At 39.4% G+C, this 18,873-nt stretch overlaps 1 protein-coding gene across 5 annotated transcripts in view; it reads left to right on the forward strand.

Annotated features, from left to right (window-relative positions):
* The first annotated feature begins 683 nt into the window (after positions 1-683).
* phactr2 (phosphatase and actin regulator 2) overlaps positions 684-18,873 on the forward strand; it is a 45,795-nt gene continuing 27,605 nt past the window's right edge. For 3 of the 5 annotated variants that reach the window (XM_055029655.1, XM_055029660.1, XM_055029656.1), the window contains exon 1: positions 684-841. In XM_055029655.1, coding sequence (XP_054885630.1) covers positions 703-841 — 139 coding nt within the window. In that variant the 5' untranslated portion in view covers positions 684-702. Of the gene's footprint in view, positions 842-6,867; positions 7,180-16,416; positions 16,639-18,873 lie in introns of those variants that run through there. The other 2 variants (XM_055029659.1, XM_055029657.1) reach the window with 2 other exon arrangements.

Consider the following 18,873-nt stretch of genomic DNA (forward strand, 5'->3'; position numbering starts at 1 on the left):
TATTTGAATTTTGTATGACATTGATTTTTTTTTTGCATCTCCAGAACTTTTTTGTAGTATGTTGCATTTTTTTATCATTTTTTTTCATTGTGATTTGCTGCGATACAATATAGTTTTAAGGTGCTAATTGAAAACAAACTAAAATTGCAATATTAGAAAGGTACTTAAAAAAAGCATTGGAGTGAGATATCTTCAACCTATTTTTCGAACAAATGTATGAAGGGATTCTGTTAATATGGACGGCAAGCATCGTAGCAGAGTGGCAATTTAGCGACCCCTAGTGTTAAAAATCTGAAATCACATCACCTTGTCTTTTTATATATATTTGCTTTCACATTCTTTAACTTAGTCGATATTTTTAGATAAATCACTAAAAGTAGCCTTAGTTGACTAAACTGGTTTAAAAGTTATGATGTAATAGATCAGGAATTAGGCTGTCAGGTAAACTTTCTCGCACCAATTTCTTATTTATTTATTTTTTTCTGTAACTTGTCAAACTGCGGTCTTAAGACACAAGACAAACCAGTTAAAGCTGTTATTCTGTAGCAATGCTTTTTTTCCACAGGCGTCGACAAAACAAGAACGTAAAATGAAGTTTGCAGGGGGGGAGGAGGAGGGGCCCCGCCTCAGGCTGCTACATGTTCATAAAGAGAAGTTTCACTCTGCTGCACTTCTCCTGGCGGGCTGACGGAGGACTCGACGATGGAGGATGAGGAAGGAGACACGTACCCAGAGATGAGGCGCTTCACTCAGCCGCTGCCCTTCCCCAGACACCGCTCCCAAAGTGACACCTCAGGATTCCGCTCCAGAGTGTTGTTCAGGCTCCGGGGAGCCCGCTCAGGTAGGAGGCGACGCTGCCTGACCTCTGGTTCAGATACCAGTGGCAGACAACAGTGTGTTGGAAAAGGACAGGTGCATCTATTTGAACAGACACGTTACTGTAATATTTTTTTATTTACTCCCCTGTGTGGCTGATTTTACACTTAGTTTTTCAAGCTACTTTTTTTTTTCTTTTTAGTTGACAAACCAAATGTCTACTAAAGCATCACAATTGCAGTAACTTGAACACATCCGACTTAAAGCTTGTGGGCTCTACCATTGTTTCCCTAAATTACAATGAGGGTGACACAAATAATAAAACTTGAAACAAACTGACAGAAAGACACCACTTAAGGGCATTTTGACCCTTATTTGAAGCAGAAAACCCACTCAGGGTCCAGTGACAAGGTATCAAAATGGCTTCAAAAAGACAGGACGAACTTGCACCAGCGGTATAACGCCTCAGCCATTGTGGTAACCGCATTTTTATCCTCCGCATCTTGCTCAAATGTCAGTGTGACAGTTTTTGCAGCCTGCTGCCCATGGCTGCATACAGCGCATACCTGCTTATGTATTGTCAGTGGTTGAAACCACTTCCTATAAGCCAGCTTCACTACTTTAGCCTCATTGTGTATGTGTGCACCCATTTGCCATCACTACTGATGGTCTGATACCATAATAATGCACTGCTTTTCTAAGGAGATCTTCCATGTTCTGTGGTCTGATCAATCTGTTGTATCATCACTGTCATGCAGAGGCTTCACTGCTTCTGCCTGTCTTGCACAGGAAGTATTGAGTGTTTATGTTTCAGCTGTAATTACAGGAAGTGGTTGCTGGAGCAGATAGAAAATTGGAAGTCCAAAGCTAATTTTTGCTCCTTGTGTCTACAACGTTATAGTTTGAACTTCTAAACAACCCAGGGTGTATAAAAAGTTCAAAGGCCTTATATTAACTCTCCTGCATCGTCACATACAGTCCGGTGAAGATCTTCATCGATACAAAGGTATGAATATCCGCTTTACATACATATGATATTTCCTGAGAGTGAGACCAAATTCTAATTGGATCTGAAGTTAAAATACTGGCGTTTTACCATCATTTTCAAAATTATGATTGGTGTTACAAAAAGAAAACAGAAGAGGGAGCTGTTTCACCATTTTCTTTACCTGACGTCCCGCAACAACTTTCGCCTATGTTATGCGCAGACGACTCACCTTAAAATTAATGTTATGTATAAGAAAAATATGCGAATATCACCAATTGTCCATAAAAGTGATTTATTGAGGCCAATAAATCCCTTTAGTAACTTTGATTGGATTATATGAAAGTAAAAGTTCCTTGGATATTTTCATAAAGCAACTGCAGCTGCTGCACTGATGATGCAGTCGATAAGCAATACTAATCACTCTGACAACTGCACAAGATAATAAAGCAAAGCAACAATATTCTGTGTGCATTGTAAAATCTGTGCTTGCATTAATTTTCATGTTTTCACTTATGTCTATCAATCAGGCAGAGTTGGCCTACAGCTGATCTTTGTTTGAAGCAGATTAACGTCCAGATGGATGAATAAAATAAGTGGATGAAAGACAAGGAAAATAGGAACAAAAGGAACAGACAGCTTCGATTCTTAACGAGACAGATGGAAGTCAAAGAGCAGAAGCAAAATATTAATAATATGTGCTGATTAAGTAGGAGGAGGAAAGGGCTGCAGACAAAAGACAAAAAAGCGTCCTTTCGGGTATCATTCCCAAAATAACGCTGATTACAGCCCCTTTGAGTCGGCAATGACTACTTGTTAAAACATTGAGTTGTACAGATAGCAGCTCTTTACCCCTCACTTCCCACACATGGTCTATCCTTAGCCTCCTCTGTGGCTTCTGTTAAAGGCTCAGAAATAAAACTCTGCTCTGAAAGAGAAATGCGGTTATGAATGCATGAAGTTTGAAATACGTTTCAGCTAGAAATCTTTCATGACGGGCGCTCGAGAACTTTTACATCAGATGTGCATCTGAAAGCTGATTTTAATTGACACTGAGATAAAATCAAACAAAAAATTTCCTATTTTAGATGTCTTAAATTTAATTAAAAAATTACAGTGTGACTTACCCAGCCCCTGGTCACAGTGAAATTTGTTTAAAAGAAATATGGCATCCCATCATGCTTTAAGTACATGTAACACAGCATTTCAAGAAAAGAGCATTACACCAACAATCACGGTTGCAGTAGTGTGATTGTGTGGAGCTCTTTATCAAGATATGAGCCACCTTTAATTGTTGGAACCATAATTTCTTTATCGAGGCATTCTCTTGTCTGAGAATGTCCTGGTGTCTGTTTGGTACCTTAATTGTGTAAGTGAGATGTTGTGACATGACCTTAAACCATCAGGACATTCATTCAATTGTTACAATTGTCCATTAAAGTGAAGTTTGAACATTTCTGAAATCCTCCAGTCTCCCAAACTCAAGAGTAAATCATGCAAATTTTTGCGTTTTCAAATTCCTGTGTCCTATTGCAATGAAATATACAACGAAGAAAGCTATTAAACAGTGGGTTCAAAAGATTTAGTAATTATTTTAATGTTGATTCTGTCTTGATCTGTTTTAAGTGCATTGTGTTCATTCTGTTCTTCCATTAACTGGTGGAAAATGAAAAGATCCTTTTTGTTACCATCTGGTTTTGTGAAGTAATGGAGTTTTCTAGATTTCATGGTTCTGTCATATAGGTTTGTGTTTGCATGTGGGGGTGGGCTTTGGCGACGGTCATGATCCAGTTGTTGTTTCTTCTCGCTCGTCGTGTGTCGCTTCGTCTGACTTCTTAAAAAGCCAAAGTCTCACTTATCCCGTTTATCTCCCCTTCCATCTGTCTATCAGTAACTCTGTGGTTACTTGCTAAGCCTTTAACTCTATTAATATTTGTAAAAATGCCTCTGCAGCAAATGAGCAGGATGTTAACTCTACTCAGCCCCCCTTTGAAATGATGTGCTCGTAGAGTAAGTGCGTGTTTGTGCGTAATGGAAATGCCGTGCTGACATAGTGGATTGATCTGATATATTGGTGCTTCGGAAGATGAGAGAAAAACAACAGCTTTGGGTTGTTTACATATGAGAAAATCGGTGAAGATCAAATAGAAAAACAATTGAAGCAGGTAAACTTGAAGTATATACTGTATATAGAGCAATTACACTGACTGATGAAAGGGAAGTAGCTCCAAACTTTACTGCGTATTGCTGCTCTTATGCAGTCAATACCCTAATGGCTGTGTGGACATTATGTCTGTCTTACTTCAGACAGTGAAACAGTGTTCATGTCAGCTCTCTATCACCCACACACCAGCACACACACTGAAAAAAACAGCTTTTTTTCAATTGTCTAACACTAAAACCACAACTCACAGCCCTCAAAACTCACTTTAACACTGATTGTATTGAGTCCGGTCCAGTTCCAATGAGACGGGACCCTATCAAGTTTTGAGTATATCACTGTATTGCAGTGTGCAAATCTGAGGTGGGCATTTTGAAAAACGTCTCTGCAACATTCCTGATTTCTTCAGTTTTTACTATTTTTATCCGACAAAATCTTAAGATCAAAAAGTGTAAAATTTTATACAAAGATAACGAGAAAATTTTAAATATATTTTTGAAATTATTATTCAAGCAACTTTCAAACCCAACTACTCCTGTGGTAAAATAGCAAATTAATTATTGACTGCATTTGTTTGGTTCAAATTCACCAATTAGATTACACATTGGCCCGATTACTACGAGACATATGAAATAAGAACAAATTGACTTCAGCAATACTTTTCTGATTGCATAAACCAGGCTAAAAGATCTCAGTAGGTAACACGTGACTGACTGATCAAACCAAAATGAAGAAAAGGTGAGAAAAAAAGCGATTAGCCCACTTTCAGATCCTTCTTTTGGTTTTGTGATCACAATAAGCTGGAAGGTCTCAATGGGGTCTGAAATTCCTTCATCAATATTACACCCCCAATGCACCTTGGGAGACAGTCATAAACCCTGAACCTCTCTGACACTATGAACTCTAACAGCTAGATTGAAATTGCAGAAAAAATGTGACATAGTAGAAAAGTGCAGCTGCCCACAGAACATAGAGGTCGTATAATTTTCCAACGTACCATCTGATCTGAAAGATATGTCAGCAAAATCTGTTGCACATATTAACGTTCTGATTACGGTCAGCAACATAGATTGCTTAAAACACTAGGACAGCCTCCACGCCAGCCAGAGGAACACAAAACAGAGCTCAGTGTTGTCTATGGGGTTTTCCCCTAGCAGGAATCCCACACGTTTTATGCAGATTAATTCTGTAAATTGGGCTATGTTATTTTGCAAACCCAGTTGCATGATCTGAAAGAACAAAACGCAGAGAATTTCAGATGGTCGAGTTGTATTCGTGGTTCATGCTTGCAGAAATGTGATCTAAAAAGTTGCTGTTGACAGAAGCATAAAAAAACGTACTGACTTAGCTTGAAACCGTAAGCCGCTATGCCAGGAAGATGGCATAGCCCAATCTTGTTGCATCAAATCAAACTAGAACTGGGTCATCGATATTTGAGCAAAATTGCCCCAGTGGTATTGTATTTCACCCAGCAGTTTTTAAGATGTTTGTGTCAGAAGGAAAACTGAAGGCAACCATCTGTCTGCTCTGTGAGGCTTTGAGGTGTCATGTCTCCCCCTGGAGTCTCTGACCATTGATTAGTTGGTGTTGCAATTTGTGCAGATGTTGTGTTGATCTAATGTGCGTTCAGCATGTGCTATGTTTATTTTTGTCATAGAGGGTGCCATAGTTCTCAGATATGGTCTTATTGTGTTACTAGGCTACAATCAGACTGAAAAAACACTAAAGAGGTTTCGTTTACAAAGCAAACTGTCAGCTAATTAGCTTTAAAAAGATACAGCAGATGTCGCAGCTGAATTAATTACAATAAGGAAACAACTCAACAGCGGCCATCTGAAAACAAAATGTCAGATCCTGACTGGTGCATTTTGGCTATCACATTTAAAAGGTTCTTTATTTATCACGCAGAGTTCACAGAGTTAAGATCTTCTATGGTTTCCATTAACGAGTTAATTGCAACAAAACGTTTGAAAAGCGTAGTCCTTTAAACATATTCTTTTTAGAAGAAGGATCTTATTGTGTAAAAAGTCCCTGTTATGAAACATTCTTTCACCCATCTTTTACAACTAAACAAATTGAGCCAGAGTATTTTTTTTTCGTTTCATCAAAATAAAATCAAACATGTGCAAGAGTCAAGTTAAATTAAACATTGCCTTTAGCCGAAACACTTGAAAAACATAAGAGTAGATGTTATTGACGCTTTTATATTTTCTCAAGCTAAACCTGCAAATTTTGAAGTATTTTATTGGGTTCTGTGATTGGCTGACACTGACTGCATTATTGTGGTGTAGAAGAAAAATTAGACATGGTTTTCAAACTACTCTGACATATAAAATCTCAAAAGTGTGAGATGAATTTTTATATCAGCTTTTTTTACGTCTTTTAACATAATTCTGCACCACTTTTACACATCCGAAGCTCAAAGTACTTTCAGCTTTTGCCTCAGGTGTTTTGCAGCATCAAAACACCTGAGCTTGGATGCATTTTCAAAACATGCATCCATCTTGTGCCTGTGTCTCCTTTGGTCTTCCTGATCTTGGATGCATTTTTCCAATTTGAAAAAATGCATCCAAGATGGATGCGTTTTTCTCCATCCATCTTGATATAAACTGACCATCTTGAAAACAAGGTACTGTTTTCCTTCCACTTTTGCTCTACGTTTTTTGTTTTACACACATTGAAGTTGTTTGCTTCAAGAAAGTAACATTAACCTCGCGGTGCACCTCAGGTTATGTCACCACCACCCCTGAGAGTGTCTCATTCTCACCGATCCTTTTGCATCCTTTTGGGATTGCATCGGTTAGAATAAAAATACAAGCAGATGGAGGAAAACCCTTATCATTCAGGAAGATGGACAGAAAAGCAGGATGAGACGGATTTCGAGGGTGGGAAGGAGAGAACAACTGAGATGGAAACAAACATTAAGTTTTAATGCTCTTCATCTGAGCAAGTGGATTGAAGGAGGAGACACAGGCACACAGTGGTTGGAAACAGTGAGGGAGGGAGGGAAGGAAGAGTGATGGAGGAGGGAAGTGGAGAGAGGCAGAGGGAGGGGAGAGAGCACAAGAGACGTAAGGAGACAGAGAACAGGAGACAGGAGGGCAAGTCAGTGGAGGGTGGGAGGGTGGCAGAGAGGTCGTGTGTGTCGGGAAGAGGCAAGAATCAACTCACACTCCTCTTTATATTCTCCCGTCGGATCAAAACATGGAACATGACGGTGAGTTTCCTCCTTGTATTCTACTTCCCTGTCTGGCTGCGGGTGTGTTTGTTCTGTCTCTGACTTTATGGCGTGTTTCAAACTTAGACATATAAAAAGAGCACTGATCCTACACATCCTCTTCTATTTCCTCTCACATACTCAACTTCATTCATAACTTATCTGTCTCATTGGGAACAGCAATCCAGGATCAGAGCTTCAGATTGTTTAGCTATTGTGAAGATCACTTGACTGAGTGGCGAGTCATCTGCCTGAAGCTTGTTTTTCTTGTACTGCTCTGCCTTTTTTTTCCACAGCATGTAGTATTCTGGGCCCGCTTCAACAACAACATACAGTCACGGAAAATGCACGGCGAAACAGCATTAATACTCAAACACTAACGCTTCAGCTAGATCCCCTAATAGCATTCGAATCCTCTTCACCGGTCTTGTGTTGCGTTGTGATGGCCAGATTCGCTGTTGACACTCCTAATTTCTGTGAAGAAATGATAGTGGTTCAAAACACTGTGCTTCATAAGTCTGTGAACACTCTAGATTGTTAATAATTGGGGGGAATGATAGAAGCTGATTTCAACAGAGGGAAGGATACTTGTTATGATTGATGATGCCTAGTATTGTTGGCTTGTTTGGCCAAATCTGGTGCATCAGTTCATCAGTTGGAGTAGAGCTGCAGAATAAATCAACTCTGCGTTATCTGCTATAGTTTAATTACTGTTTACAGGGGTTGTCACAACATTATCAGTCTTTTTAGTAGGAAACATTTCTGCTGCTGTCCTTTAAGTGCAAATGAGCTACACATACCTTTTAGCACTAGAGTTCCCTACAGTGTGTATCCTCTCCTTTTTTATGATTTGAATATTGGGAGGGTGTAGTGATATAGTAACAACACAACTTAGATATAGAAATGTGTAACAGAAATTGTCTTGGAATCAGAGGGAAGCTTTATTGGACTTGAATTTGTGTCCAGAGCTGTGTGTTTTGTAACAAAGGCGTGGGTTTGCCACAAAACAAATTGTTATGACTGCAAATTTGTGAATCATTGTTTTGCAAGGCAAAGCAACCTCTGCGATCGCTCCTGCTCGCATATGTGCGTGTGGAGTGCCGGACTTTGCAATGAACTTAGTGGTGGGTCGCAGTTCTTTGTGAAAACACACAGTGCAGATTTCTCCTCTTTTTGTCACATTGATCTGTTTCATAACGTTGCTTAAATAGTGTGTGTCTGGCAAAATGAGGTAGGCTAGAAGCTCCTTAATCTGGAAAGGGTTACAAAGTCATTTCCAAGGCTTTAAGGCTCCATGGAAGTCATTATATACAAAAGAAGAAAACATAGAACAGAGGTATAACTTTTCAGAAATAGACAGCCTACCAAAACAGCTCAAAAAGTTCATAAACGACTCATCTAGGATGAAAAAACCGAGGACTACACCTAAAGCACTGCAGTTCTTGTTTTCTCCCAGATGAGGTCATTGTTGATGATTTGACCATAAAGAGCCAAAACTGGCAGGCATTCATGAGAGAATCAAAAATGGAAAACCAGTGCTGATTTAAAAGAAAATAAAGACCCATCTCACCACTGTCAGTAAACATCTTTGTTGAAAATAGTTTGTTGGCCTGGCAAAACAAGAGTACAACCTTCCGGTATATTTGGCACAAAAACAAACTCAGCATTTCTGAACCACCACACTACTTGGTGGTAGTAGTGTGATGGTCTGGCTCTGCTTGAGAAGCTTAACGTTTTGCTCCCAGAAAATCCTGAACAGGAATGTCCAGCCATCCCTTTGTGACCTTGAACTCATTCGAGGGCACCTGCGTTACGCAACAGGACGAAATTCACCAAAAAGTCTACCTCGGAACGGCTAAAACATACAGTACTGTACTGGCCTTAAGCAGTCTGCTCTTGCTAAAAAAAAACAAAAAAAAAACTGGCATGTGGCTGAATTAAGACAGTGCTACAAAGAAAAGAGGGTAAAAAATCCCTCACGTTGATGACATCCAGTGACTACAACACAGTCAGTTATTAGAGGGAGGCAAAGACGTTATTCTATATTTTCAGACTGCTTTAGAAAATGTCTTTCTTTAAATAAATTAAATCATAATTTGAAAATTTGGTTTGATGATTAGTAACATTTTAGTGTAACAACCGAAACAAAAAGCAGAAGAAATCTGTCATGGGGCTGAGCACTACCCATGTTCCCTTCTTGGTTTTTACTCTGTGTCAGTGTGACAGAGTAATTCCAGCCTTTATGTGCCTGTGTAATTATTATAATTTACTAGCGCAATTAGTTTATATTTCTGTGCTGGTAGGACCGTTTGTTAACAAAAAGGCTATTGACCACGGTTGACAGCACCTTCACTTCTGCATTTAGAGACACTAAATTTAGAAACAAAGCCACACCTTTAGCTGCAGTTATGTCACAAATGCTGCTTGGGTTTGAAGATAACTCTCCGTATTCCCTGTTGGTTTTAATATTTAATAGAGGTGAGTCCTGCTCTGGTAGAACAACATAACTTTAGATTGATCCACTTGCTTGACAGGTAGATCTATGGCAGAAATCCCCACTTGCCTTTTAAAAGAATAACTTCCCTTCTGTTTCTCTGGGGATCATATGCTGTATTTTTTTATATTGCTGCTATATATTTTTTAGAAGTGTTTACATCAACTGATTTTTTTTTTTTTTTTTTTTTTACAGGAAGTTTTATTGGATTTCTAACTTTAGATTTAATATGTGAGCTTCAAAATGTTGTGTGGAACATTTTGAAGCCTTACAGTGCTGAACTTGAGGACAGTGTGTGAGCAAAATCTAGTTGGACGGTAGCCAAAGCAGCCATTATCAACCACTGGTAGCCTACTTTAAAACAAGCCATGTTTAGGCTTGAAACTGGAAGCTAATAGCCTCACAACACAACTAAGTAAACATGGCAGACAGGCTCAAGCCAGCTGTTTCTGCAGCTGATAATTGCTATCTGGTAAATGTGTGCACATTTTACCTTATAAAGTTGGAACGTGCAGATGCAGAAATAAAATATGGGGTTTTAATCCCCACGTTTGGCTTTAACCTAATCATATTTTCAGCTGTGCTATGTTTGCACATTTTCCTTCAACCCTGACCTTTTTGTCCTACAGTTATTATCAACCATGCCGCACGGCGCAAAGCTCTTTTCACGCCAATGCTGCACTGTGTGCTTCTTTGTGTCTCTCCTGCTTGCTTTGGTCTGGCTGCCCCGGCTGGCAGGATGTCAACTATTGATTTATGCAGACAACATTTTAGCAGTGATGGCAGCTTATGGGTTGCGCCGAACGGAATACAACAAACAGGAGATCGGATTTCAGGCAAGCTGACTGGAAGATGTGAAGAGAAAGAGAAGCCAGAAGTCGTAGCTTACTTTGGTCTTGCATTAGAAGGCCGTGCTGATAAGATCGACTAAAAATGGATGAGGGGACATGATATTGTAAGCATGGGAGATAAAGGTTTATTTTCAGAATTTGGAGGTGCTTTCTTTTTCGGTGTGCGGGAATGGAGGGCACGCAGAGGCAAAAGCCCAATACCAATTGATCGTTTGAATAATCGGCTGCCTGAACAAAATCACATGTAACCATTCAATTCATGTTTCATTGCACTGCAGAAGTGCATCCTTTTGAATCTGTAATGTATTTTATTCGACTCTCATGTGACACACCAACAAATAATAGGGCAGAGTTATAGTTTTTAAATTGCTTGCACATCTGGATACTAAAATATTTCCTCATTCTTATTTGGTAAGCAGCTCCAGCTCAGTCCGTTTGAATGAAGAGTGTCTATGGAAATCAATGCTCCCAGTCTTGCTTCACATTATCTCGTGGATTTAGGTCTGGACTCCTTTATCCATATTAACATAACTCTGCTGTAGCTCTGGGTATGTGCACTCTAGACCTATGTCCTTTCCAACCTCCATCTTCAGGTTTCTTCTTTATTGATCTCCAATCTTCTTCTAATAAACTCTGACCAGGATCTCCACATCATGTTGCTACTGCTGCAGTCGCAACATTTGTGCCTTCTACATGTTTTCTTCGGACTAGTCTTCAACAAAGCTCACATTTGCAGCGTGTACATCTGAGAGTTGTCTTGTTTTTCTGATCTCTGTGTGATATGGATCTTTCCAGTTCCTATAGTCAGACCTTTGCTTTTTTTTTATTTAGGGACTTCAGCGAAAAGGGGGATGAATCAGGATGAAAGACACACATAAGTGGACTGGACTTGTTAAAGTGAAATGAATTTCTCATAGCACTTGTACACAAGAGATTTATTCGCCCAACTTTTCTCAAAACACACTTCAGTTCAATCATCAGAAGACAACTGGGGGTTTATTCCCTTGCCCAAGGGCACAGCAACTTGTGGCAGGGGAGAAGGACCACAAACATCTCACTGAGTAGATCTACTGTTCCCGCTGCCAGAAACAGCATTTCAATATATAAAATGCTGTGCAATTTTGCCCAATGTATATCGGTCGAAATCCTAATAAACTATTTTAAGTTCAGTGGGCATGAATACATTTACAAGGCAACATATTTAATAATTTAGCAATTGGTTAAAACCCACTCCACTGCATTAGGGAGTCATGGATAGCTATATTTGTAATTGAGGCTGAAGGGTTAGACGAAAGAAGTAACAAATCTTAGCAGGTGAAAGCAGCAAGGTTTTTTTAGACCACTCAAAAGATGCAGGAGGAGATGAATTTGTCAGCATTTTAAAGAGCAAAATGATAGGGCCTTTTCCTGTTTGTGCAAGTCTTCACTTATTAAACAGAGAGCCGTTATCCACTGGGGCCTTTGATGGGGGATCATGCTAAAGGGATGAAATGAAAACTTGATTTTAGTGCCTGTTGGTTCTTGAGCATGAATTTCCTTTTTTCCAGGCCTTGATTAAGCACACAAAATAATTTTTCCTCATTTAGAATTGAATGCAATGGAACTCCGCAGGAATACAACATTTCATTGGGACTCTTCCTCCCTAATTTACCTTTGCTTAGCTGGGTCGCCGGTTCTCGCTGAATCACACTTTGCAGTTTTGACAGTTTGGAGACTGAATCATGATCCCAGCGTGGCAATCGTTCAGCATCGACTCTTTAAAGGTCACTCAGTTAGTAACTTCTCATACTTAAGCCATTTACGGACAAGCAGGAAGTTTGCAAAACATGAGTGCTTGGAGTATGTTTTTCGGTTTTGACTTTAGTTTGTTGTGAAAGTGCACAGGTGAGGCTCAACTGGGGGGATTGGACAATACCATAAAAGACATCAGGTTTAATAAATAAGTCAGAGAGGAGAGAAAGCCTCTGGAAAAAAAATAGCACTTAAACAATTATTATCTCTTGTTCTGCTGAGGCTACTACTTAATATTTGATGACTCTCTTCCTTCCTTTTCCCCACTTCTCCGGAACCTCGACTCATCCAGCTGCTATGGTCTTTGAACGGTCAGCTGATCTCTGTTATTTAGTACCAGGACACTTAGGACCAACTTCCTAAAAAAAAAGGAATATCCTTGTAGAGAAATTATGAAACGGTTCATGTCCATTTCTCCAGCTGTGAAGGGAGTGTATTTGCAGAGATTACAAGTAAAAGCGTCATATTGATCCAGCTTAAATCCAGAGGGAGCTTTGCTCTGCAGCCGATCAGATCTTCACAAAGACAGTTAGAAGCAGAATAATCAATGCTCAAAAAGAGGCACTCGGATATACACTAAAAGTATCAAGCTAATTTCGGAAAACTCATAAAACTGCTTGCTTCCTCGTGGTGCCTTTTGACTTTGACGTAATGCCTGTCAGAATGTCAAGAATGAAATCCTTTCACCTTATCAGTTCAGTGATCTTAGCAGAATGTGACTAAGCTTCTGAACAATCTTTGAAAAGTCAGCCACAAAATAAATGTTGAATGTAGTCACATTTTCTTTGTTTGTTTAGGTAGAGTCAAATATGTCTAGAATCACATTAAATATGATTTAGGATCTCTTTTATTTAAAACAAGGCGAACAGGCAAGTGTATTTACACTAAATTAAAACCCCAGAATACACTAATTTGAATACAAAGCACATGAGATAAAAAAGGACCTTTCAACTATTTCACACAGATTTCAATGTTTTTTATTCTGAATTTATTGTTACAGAAATAGACAACGTAGTAGAGTCTTGTAAAGAGAAAGAAAAATAATACACGGTTGACAAGGTGTTTTTTTTTTGTTTTTTGTTTTTTAAAAAGAACATCTGAAAGAGAAAATGTTTGTAAAAACTTTTAAGTGAAGTCAGAATGAATGTAGAACATTTGTGAACACCAATTCTTAATTTTCACGTTCCTAAAACCTGGACTTTTGCTGAGCTAACCTAATCTATTGCAGCACTGGCTGAATGTTGAATGTCTTTTGCAACCTGTAACTTTTTTTTGCTTTCCTGGATGCAGCCATCTTTCAAAAGTGAAAATTTTTTCAATTTTTTTTATAACCTATTTCAACTTCAAACTTCTCCGTGAATTTATCTATGTCCTATCTGGTGTTTTTATTGATCTTCATGATGCTTTTTGTTCCCTTGTGTCCTTTAGCAAGTCTGAACTGTTCATCTGATAATTGTTCCTTAACACATATAGCCTCCAATAAATTTGATCAAACAGAAGAAGTATATAATATCACATCACAGTCAATGCTAACTCAGTCACTTTGCTCTGTTAAGCGCTCTAAGTAATTCCATCCCCCTGTTCTGTCTTTATCCTCCCACCTCCTCCAGGACTTCCTGCATCTTCAATTATCCACTTCCATCTCATTAACTAATGACCTTCCTATAAAGCTGTGGTGGTCTCAGTTGCTCGCAAATTAAATTTTTAACAGAGTCCTGCAGTCAGACATGATGATTAAACTAACAGTCACTGTAAGCGTCTACCTGAATTAGTGCATGGATATGAAAAAAAAAGAAGAAGAATACATATAAATCAATGAATCACTGCAGAAGTGGCATATGATTGTTGCATAAAAGTCAGTAAGCAGGGTTGCACAAACATTTTAATAAGATCTAGTGAAGCTGTTTAGTTTTGCTTGCCCATTATTCTGTGTAAATATGACAATATTTGGAGTTCACATGCTATAAAACACTTTCTTTGAAAACCTGAGGGAAGAATGTCCTTCCTTTCACGGTGAAATAAAACTGAAGACTTGTTTTTTCACTCTTTTATGGTATATGAAAGAGTGAAAACCCAATTGGACACAACAATATTGTTGAGATTGCTGCAGGTAGGCAGCAGCTCTCTCCTCTTTCTAGGATAAACGGGACAGCTGGATGGACTTGAAATGATGTTCTTCTTATGAACACTAGATGGCAGTCTTGGACTAAATTAAAAATCATTTTATCCTACGCTCCCATTTAACCAGTCAGTCTCAGTGCTGGGGTTTGTGGGAAAAGGGGGAAGAAAGTGAGTCTTTACACATTTTTAAAAATTTAAAGTAATTTGATTCGTAATTTTGCAAGTGTAGGTAAGGAATTGTCGAATTACAACGTGGTGACATGTCCATATGAAGTCCACGCGATGTTCCTTGACGTCATGCAAATTATTGTTGCGCCTGTACTTGTGTACTGATAGCTCGCTCTTGTCAGGCGATGTTCTGCAAGGTTTCAGCTGACACTCTGTTGACTCTGATGGCTAAAGCTGCCCCTCACACAAACACATTCAAACTGTTTCCTGCCTTAAATCAGAGGCAGAGGTGGCGTAATTCAAGCTAATAGTATTTCTATTAGTAGACAGATGCTACTACGACATCCTCATTTCATGCTGACGAACTGACTGATTTGTCTCCAGAGCAGAGTTATAGCCGTTCTGTACTCTCACTGAATTTATAGTAAACTGAACTTACCTTTCTGACGCTCATTCAAGGCCACTGACATCCAAACCTTAAGCTAAAAAGTGATGGTTTTTGTGCTAAAATCTGTGCTTTGTGACTGTTTCTGCAGTGCTACATAGTCAGGCCTTTGTCACAGACTCAAGCAATCCTATTCTTGCTCTTAGAAAGCCAGTTCAAATCCAGGTAGAAATGGTGCAGATTATTTCTTACAACTAAATGTATGGATTTAAAACACACAATATGTGATTAAAGAAAAACTATTTCTAAAAAAAGAAACCATCTGGTATAGAGCAAACATAAATATATTTTTGGGGAAATCCTCGCTGACCTATCCCAGGACAAATGTAGTCTGATTCAATGTCAGTAAGTGAGAAAGTATGCCTGCTTGCATACACAACCATCTGGTTTCAACTGAATATGTTTGCAAATGTAACACTGATCTATTTCTGTAACATCTAATTTTACCCGGCAGTGTCCAGGCCAGGGGTCAGGTCTTCCCGGAGGTCAGCCAGTATGTTATAGTCACTACCAGGTGATTGTTAGGGGAAGCTGATGTTGGGTTCCAGCTTGGCCAAAGAAGAAGTACAATATAAGTTGTAGGGATGACTGCAGACAATTATTGAGCTTCTCAATCGGCTGCAAAGAAGATTCAAAACTTGTGCTGTATTTCAGAAACTCTCAGCTTAGATCTCTGGAATCATCACACTCTCAGGATGAAATTTACTGAGATTGTGGAAAATATGCTTATAATTTACCTTCTCTTCATCAGGCATGACAATGAATAATGGAGTGCTTGTCTTTATGCAGGTTGCATTATCCCTGGTTTAGGTAGAAACCTGTTCATTTTCAGCCTAATCCTACTTTAAACTTTCAAACATGTCTTCCCTTCGTTGCTGTTGATGATGCTGTCTGGTCACTAATTTTGTTTTGTCAAACCAGCCGAGGCCTTCAGCTGCATTTGATCTGAGATGACATTTCACAGCAGAGGACTCCAGTTAGTAATTTCCAAAGGAATTTCTGGATTAAATTTTTGGGTGTCAGAGTCAATGGGGGCATTTAATTGGCCCAGGCTGGAGCCAGATGTCACCTAAACATAATCCAATGGCGAAAAGAGGCATTAAAATGTCTTTAAAAATGACGACGCAGACTTTCAGATTTGTAGGGAACTCACTTACTTTCCCCTCTCTGAATGAAGTTCTGGTTTCCAGTATTCCTTCAGTTTTCAGGTCAGGGCTGGAGGTGTCAGACCTCAGCAGCTTCTCTGATCTGCATGGCGGAATGAGAGGCATTTTGCAGCCGCTCACAGGGCGACGAGGTGGGAGGGGACGTCACTACGTAGTAGAGACCCACTCACTCACTCGCTCGCTCACTCGCTCCCTCTCAGCGCACGAACCAAGTTTCCTGCGCCTCGGCCACCTCAGCGCGAAACTTCTTCTCTGGAGATGAACGCGCTCGACGGCTGCGGACGGAGCTTATGCGGGGATAGGAAGCCGTGATAGCGGGTTCTGGTGGAGGGGTGGGGTGGGGGAGGAGAACCCGGTCCGGCCCGCCGCAGGAGCTGAATATGGGTCAGACCGCCGTGTCTGCCGTGTCTCAGTCAACGAGCGGTGAGTGTGTGAGTGTTTTTTTCTGCGTGTGCGCGCGCGTGAGTGATGTCAGTGTGTCTTCCTCTCACACACACAATCCGCTATCTTCATCCAGGAAGTCCGCTCGTTTCTTGCTCTCTTTGTTCAACTTTAGTTTCTTTTTTCTTTCTTTCTTTCCGTAAATAACTTCGAAACTCTCCGACGAAACGCCGAGCTCTGAACTCACCCCGCCGAATGGATCGTGGTTAAATCAATTCGTGCATCTTTGCGCGCGGGGTGTGCGTTTCTAAATTTACCGCTGACTGCGCTGCCCAGCTGTCATAAAACTAGTTAAACAGCCAGCGAACAAGCATGCGGTGGAGTTTTATAACCCCGGGGCTGTTTATACGGCTGCATTGTTGCCTCCGAGACATGAAAACTTGATGCATTTTGCAGCCAGTTCTCGGTCTGAGCACAACAAGAAGAGGAGGTTAGTTAGTTAGTTAGTTAGTTAGTTAGTTAGTTAGTTAGTTAGTTAGTTAGTTAGTTAGTTAGTTAGTTAGTTAGTTAGTTAGTTAGTTAGCATTCGCCAGAAAATATTGTACTTTGTTTTTGACGTTAATTCTTTGCTTTAACTCGCATTTTAGAGGCAAAATGTGTTTTTACTCTTGCGTTGCGCATTTAGAGAAGGACAGGAAATTTCACAACTTCGCCAGAGATTTCATTTGACATTTTGCTCAGCTCCATTTTTATTCGAACAAGATTAGGCTTTCTCTAATGTAATATATTTACCAGTTAGAAAGGTTACAGAATAAATGAGCTGTTTACGTGTTTGTTTGGGGTGGGAGGTCGTAATAAATGATTCAAACTAATATTTCCCACAACTTTCAGTCTCTAAATGCAACATGTGTCTGGAAGTAAATGAGTATGTCATCAATTTTTTGTGACTCTCATGTAATAATGCAATTAAATCCAACATAAATTACGAGTGATAATCACTTAAAACCATATATTTGCATACACTGATGACATATTATTATTATTATTATTATTATTATTATTATTATCGACTTTAAATTGGACTAAACTTGTCCTGATTTATACCATTTAGGAATATTAAAATACCTATTTTGCTAAATGCCAGATAATGGAAGAGAGTATTGGGCATAATTATTATTGTTACATGTGAAGGAAAAAGTAATAAACCTTAAAAGCCTGAGATCAGCATACCAGTTTAGAAGTACAGAGATGGCAGCGTCATGCGGCGTGGGAGTTTTTGTGCAGGGGGGACTTGTGAACTTCAGACATTAGATGGCATCATGCGGAAAGAACACTAAGTGGAAATACTGAAGCAATATCTCAAGACATTAGGCAGGAAGTTAAAGCTTTGGCATAAATGCCATAAATGGGTCCCCCATGGCCTCAATCATGCTGCTAAATTTGTTAGAAAGTGTCTAAATGACAGTAAAGGTCTGATCTCAGTCTCAAAGAAAATTAGGAGGAAAGATGAAACCCAAAATCCCTGTAAGTTATCAGAAGCTTGTGAAAGAGCGCTTGAAGCGGTTTAACCAAGTCATGCAATATAAAAGACTATTCTAAAAAATACCAATGAGATATGAATATTTCTAAAAATTCTTGAATTTTTCTGACATTTAGGAATTGCACAGGAAAAACATTGTCTTTTGTATATAGTCCATGTTAAAAACAAACTTCCAACAGATGACTTGAACAGTTGTGCTGCAGTCCAACTATCTTGACAATCAGCTCTGATCTCATCTCTTTTGTGAACTTTATGTGTGGTTGTTGTCTATATCTGACAGTTATTCTTATTGTTAGGGTTGCAAAATAAAAGACAAACCTACGATAGAGATAATATTAGCAAGGGTGCACCCATAAATCAGTCCCCGATTTATTTTATTTTAGGAGATCGGTGATTGACCAATATTCTGTATTACAAACTGTACGTGTTATATGTGAGGCTGATCTTACCTACCGATCTTATCCAATTTGGAAAAGACCTAAAAATCAACCACTGTCCTTTTTGGCTCTGCGTGACTCATCCACTCACCAGATCATGTCTGCACGTTTGCAGTTAACAGGAGTTGCCCCACTGCTGCCAACTCAGCAACTTTCTTGCTACTTTTAGCAACGCAGATAAAAAAACATCAGTATCGAGCAAAATTGGAATTGACAGGTCAGACTTTTTGAAGAACGGTGATCGGCAGAAAGCTGCGATCGGTGCCTAAATATTAGTAAATATTGCGGCGATATTAGTTG

Source organism: Poeciliopsis prolifica, unplaced genomic scaffold (assembly GCF_027474105.1).
Source record: "Poeciliopsis prolifica strain line A6 unplaced genomic scaffold, Auburn_PproV2 SCAFFOLD005, whole genome shotgun sequence".
Taxonomy (NCBI): Eukaryota; Metazoa; Chordata; class Actinopteri; order Cyprinodontiformes; family Poeciliidae; genus Poeciliopsis; species Poeciliopsis prolifica.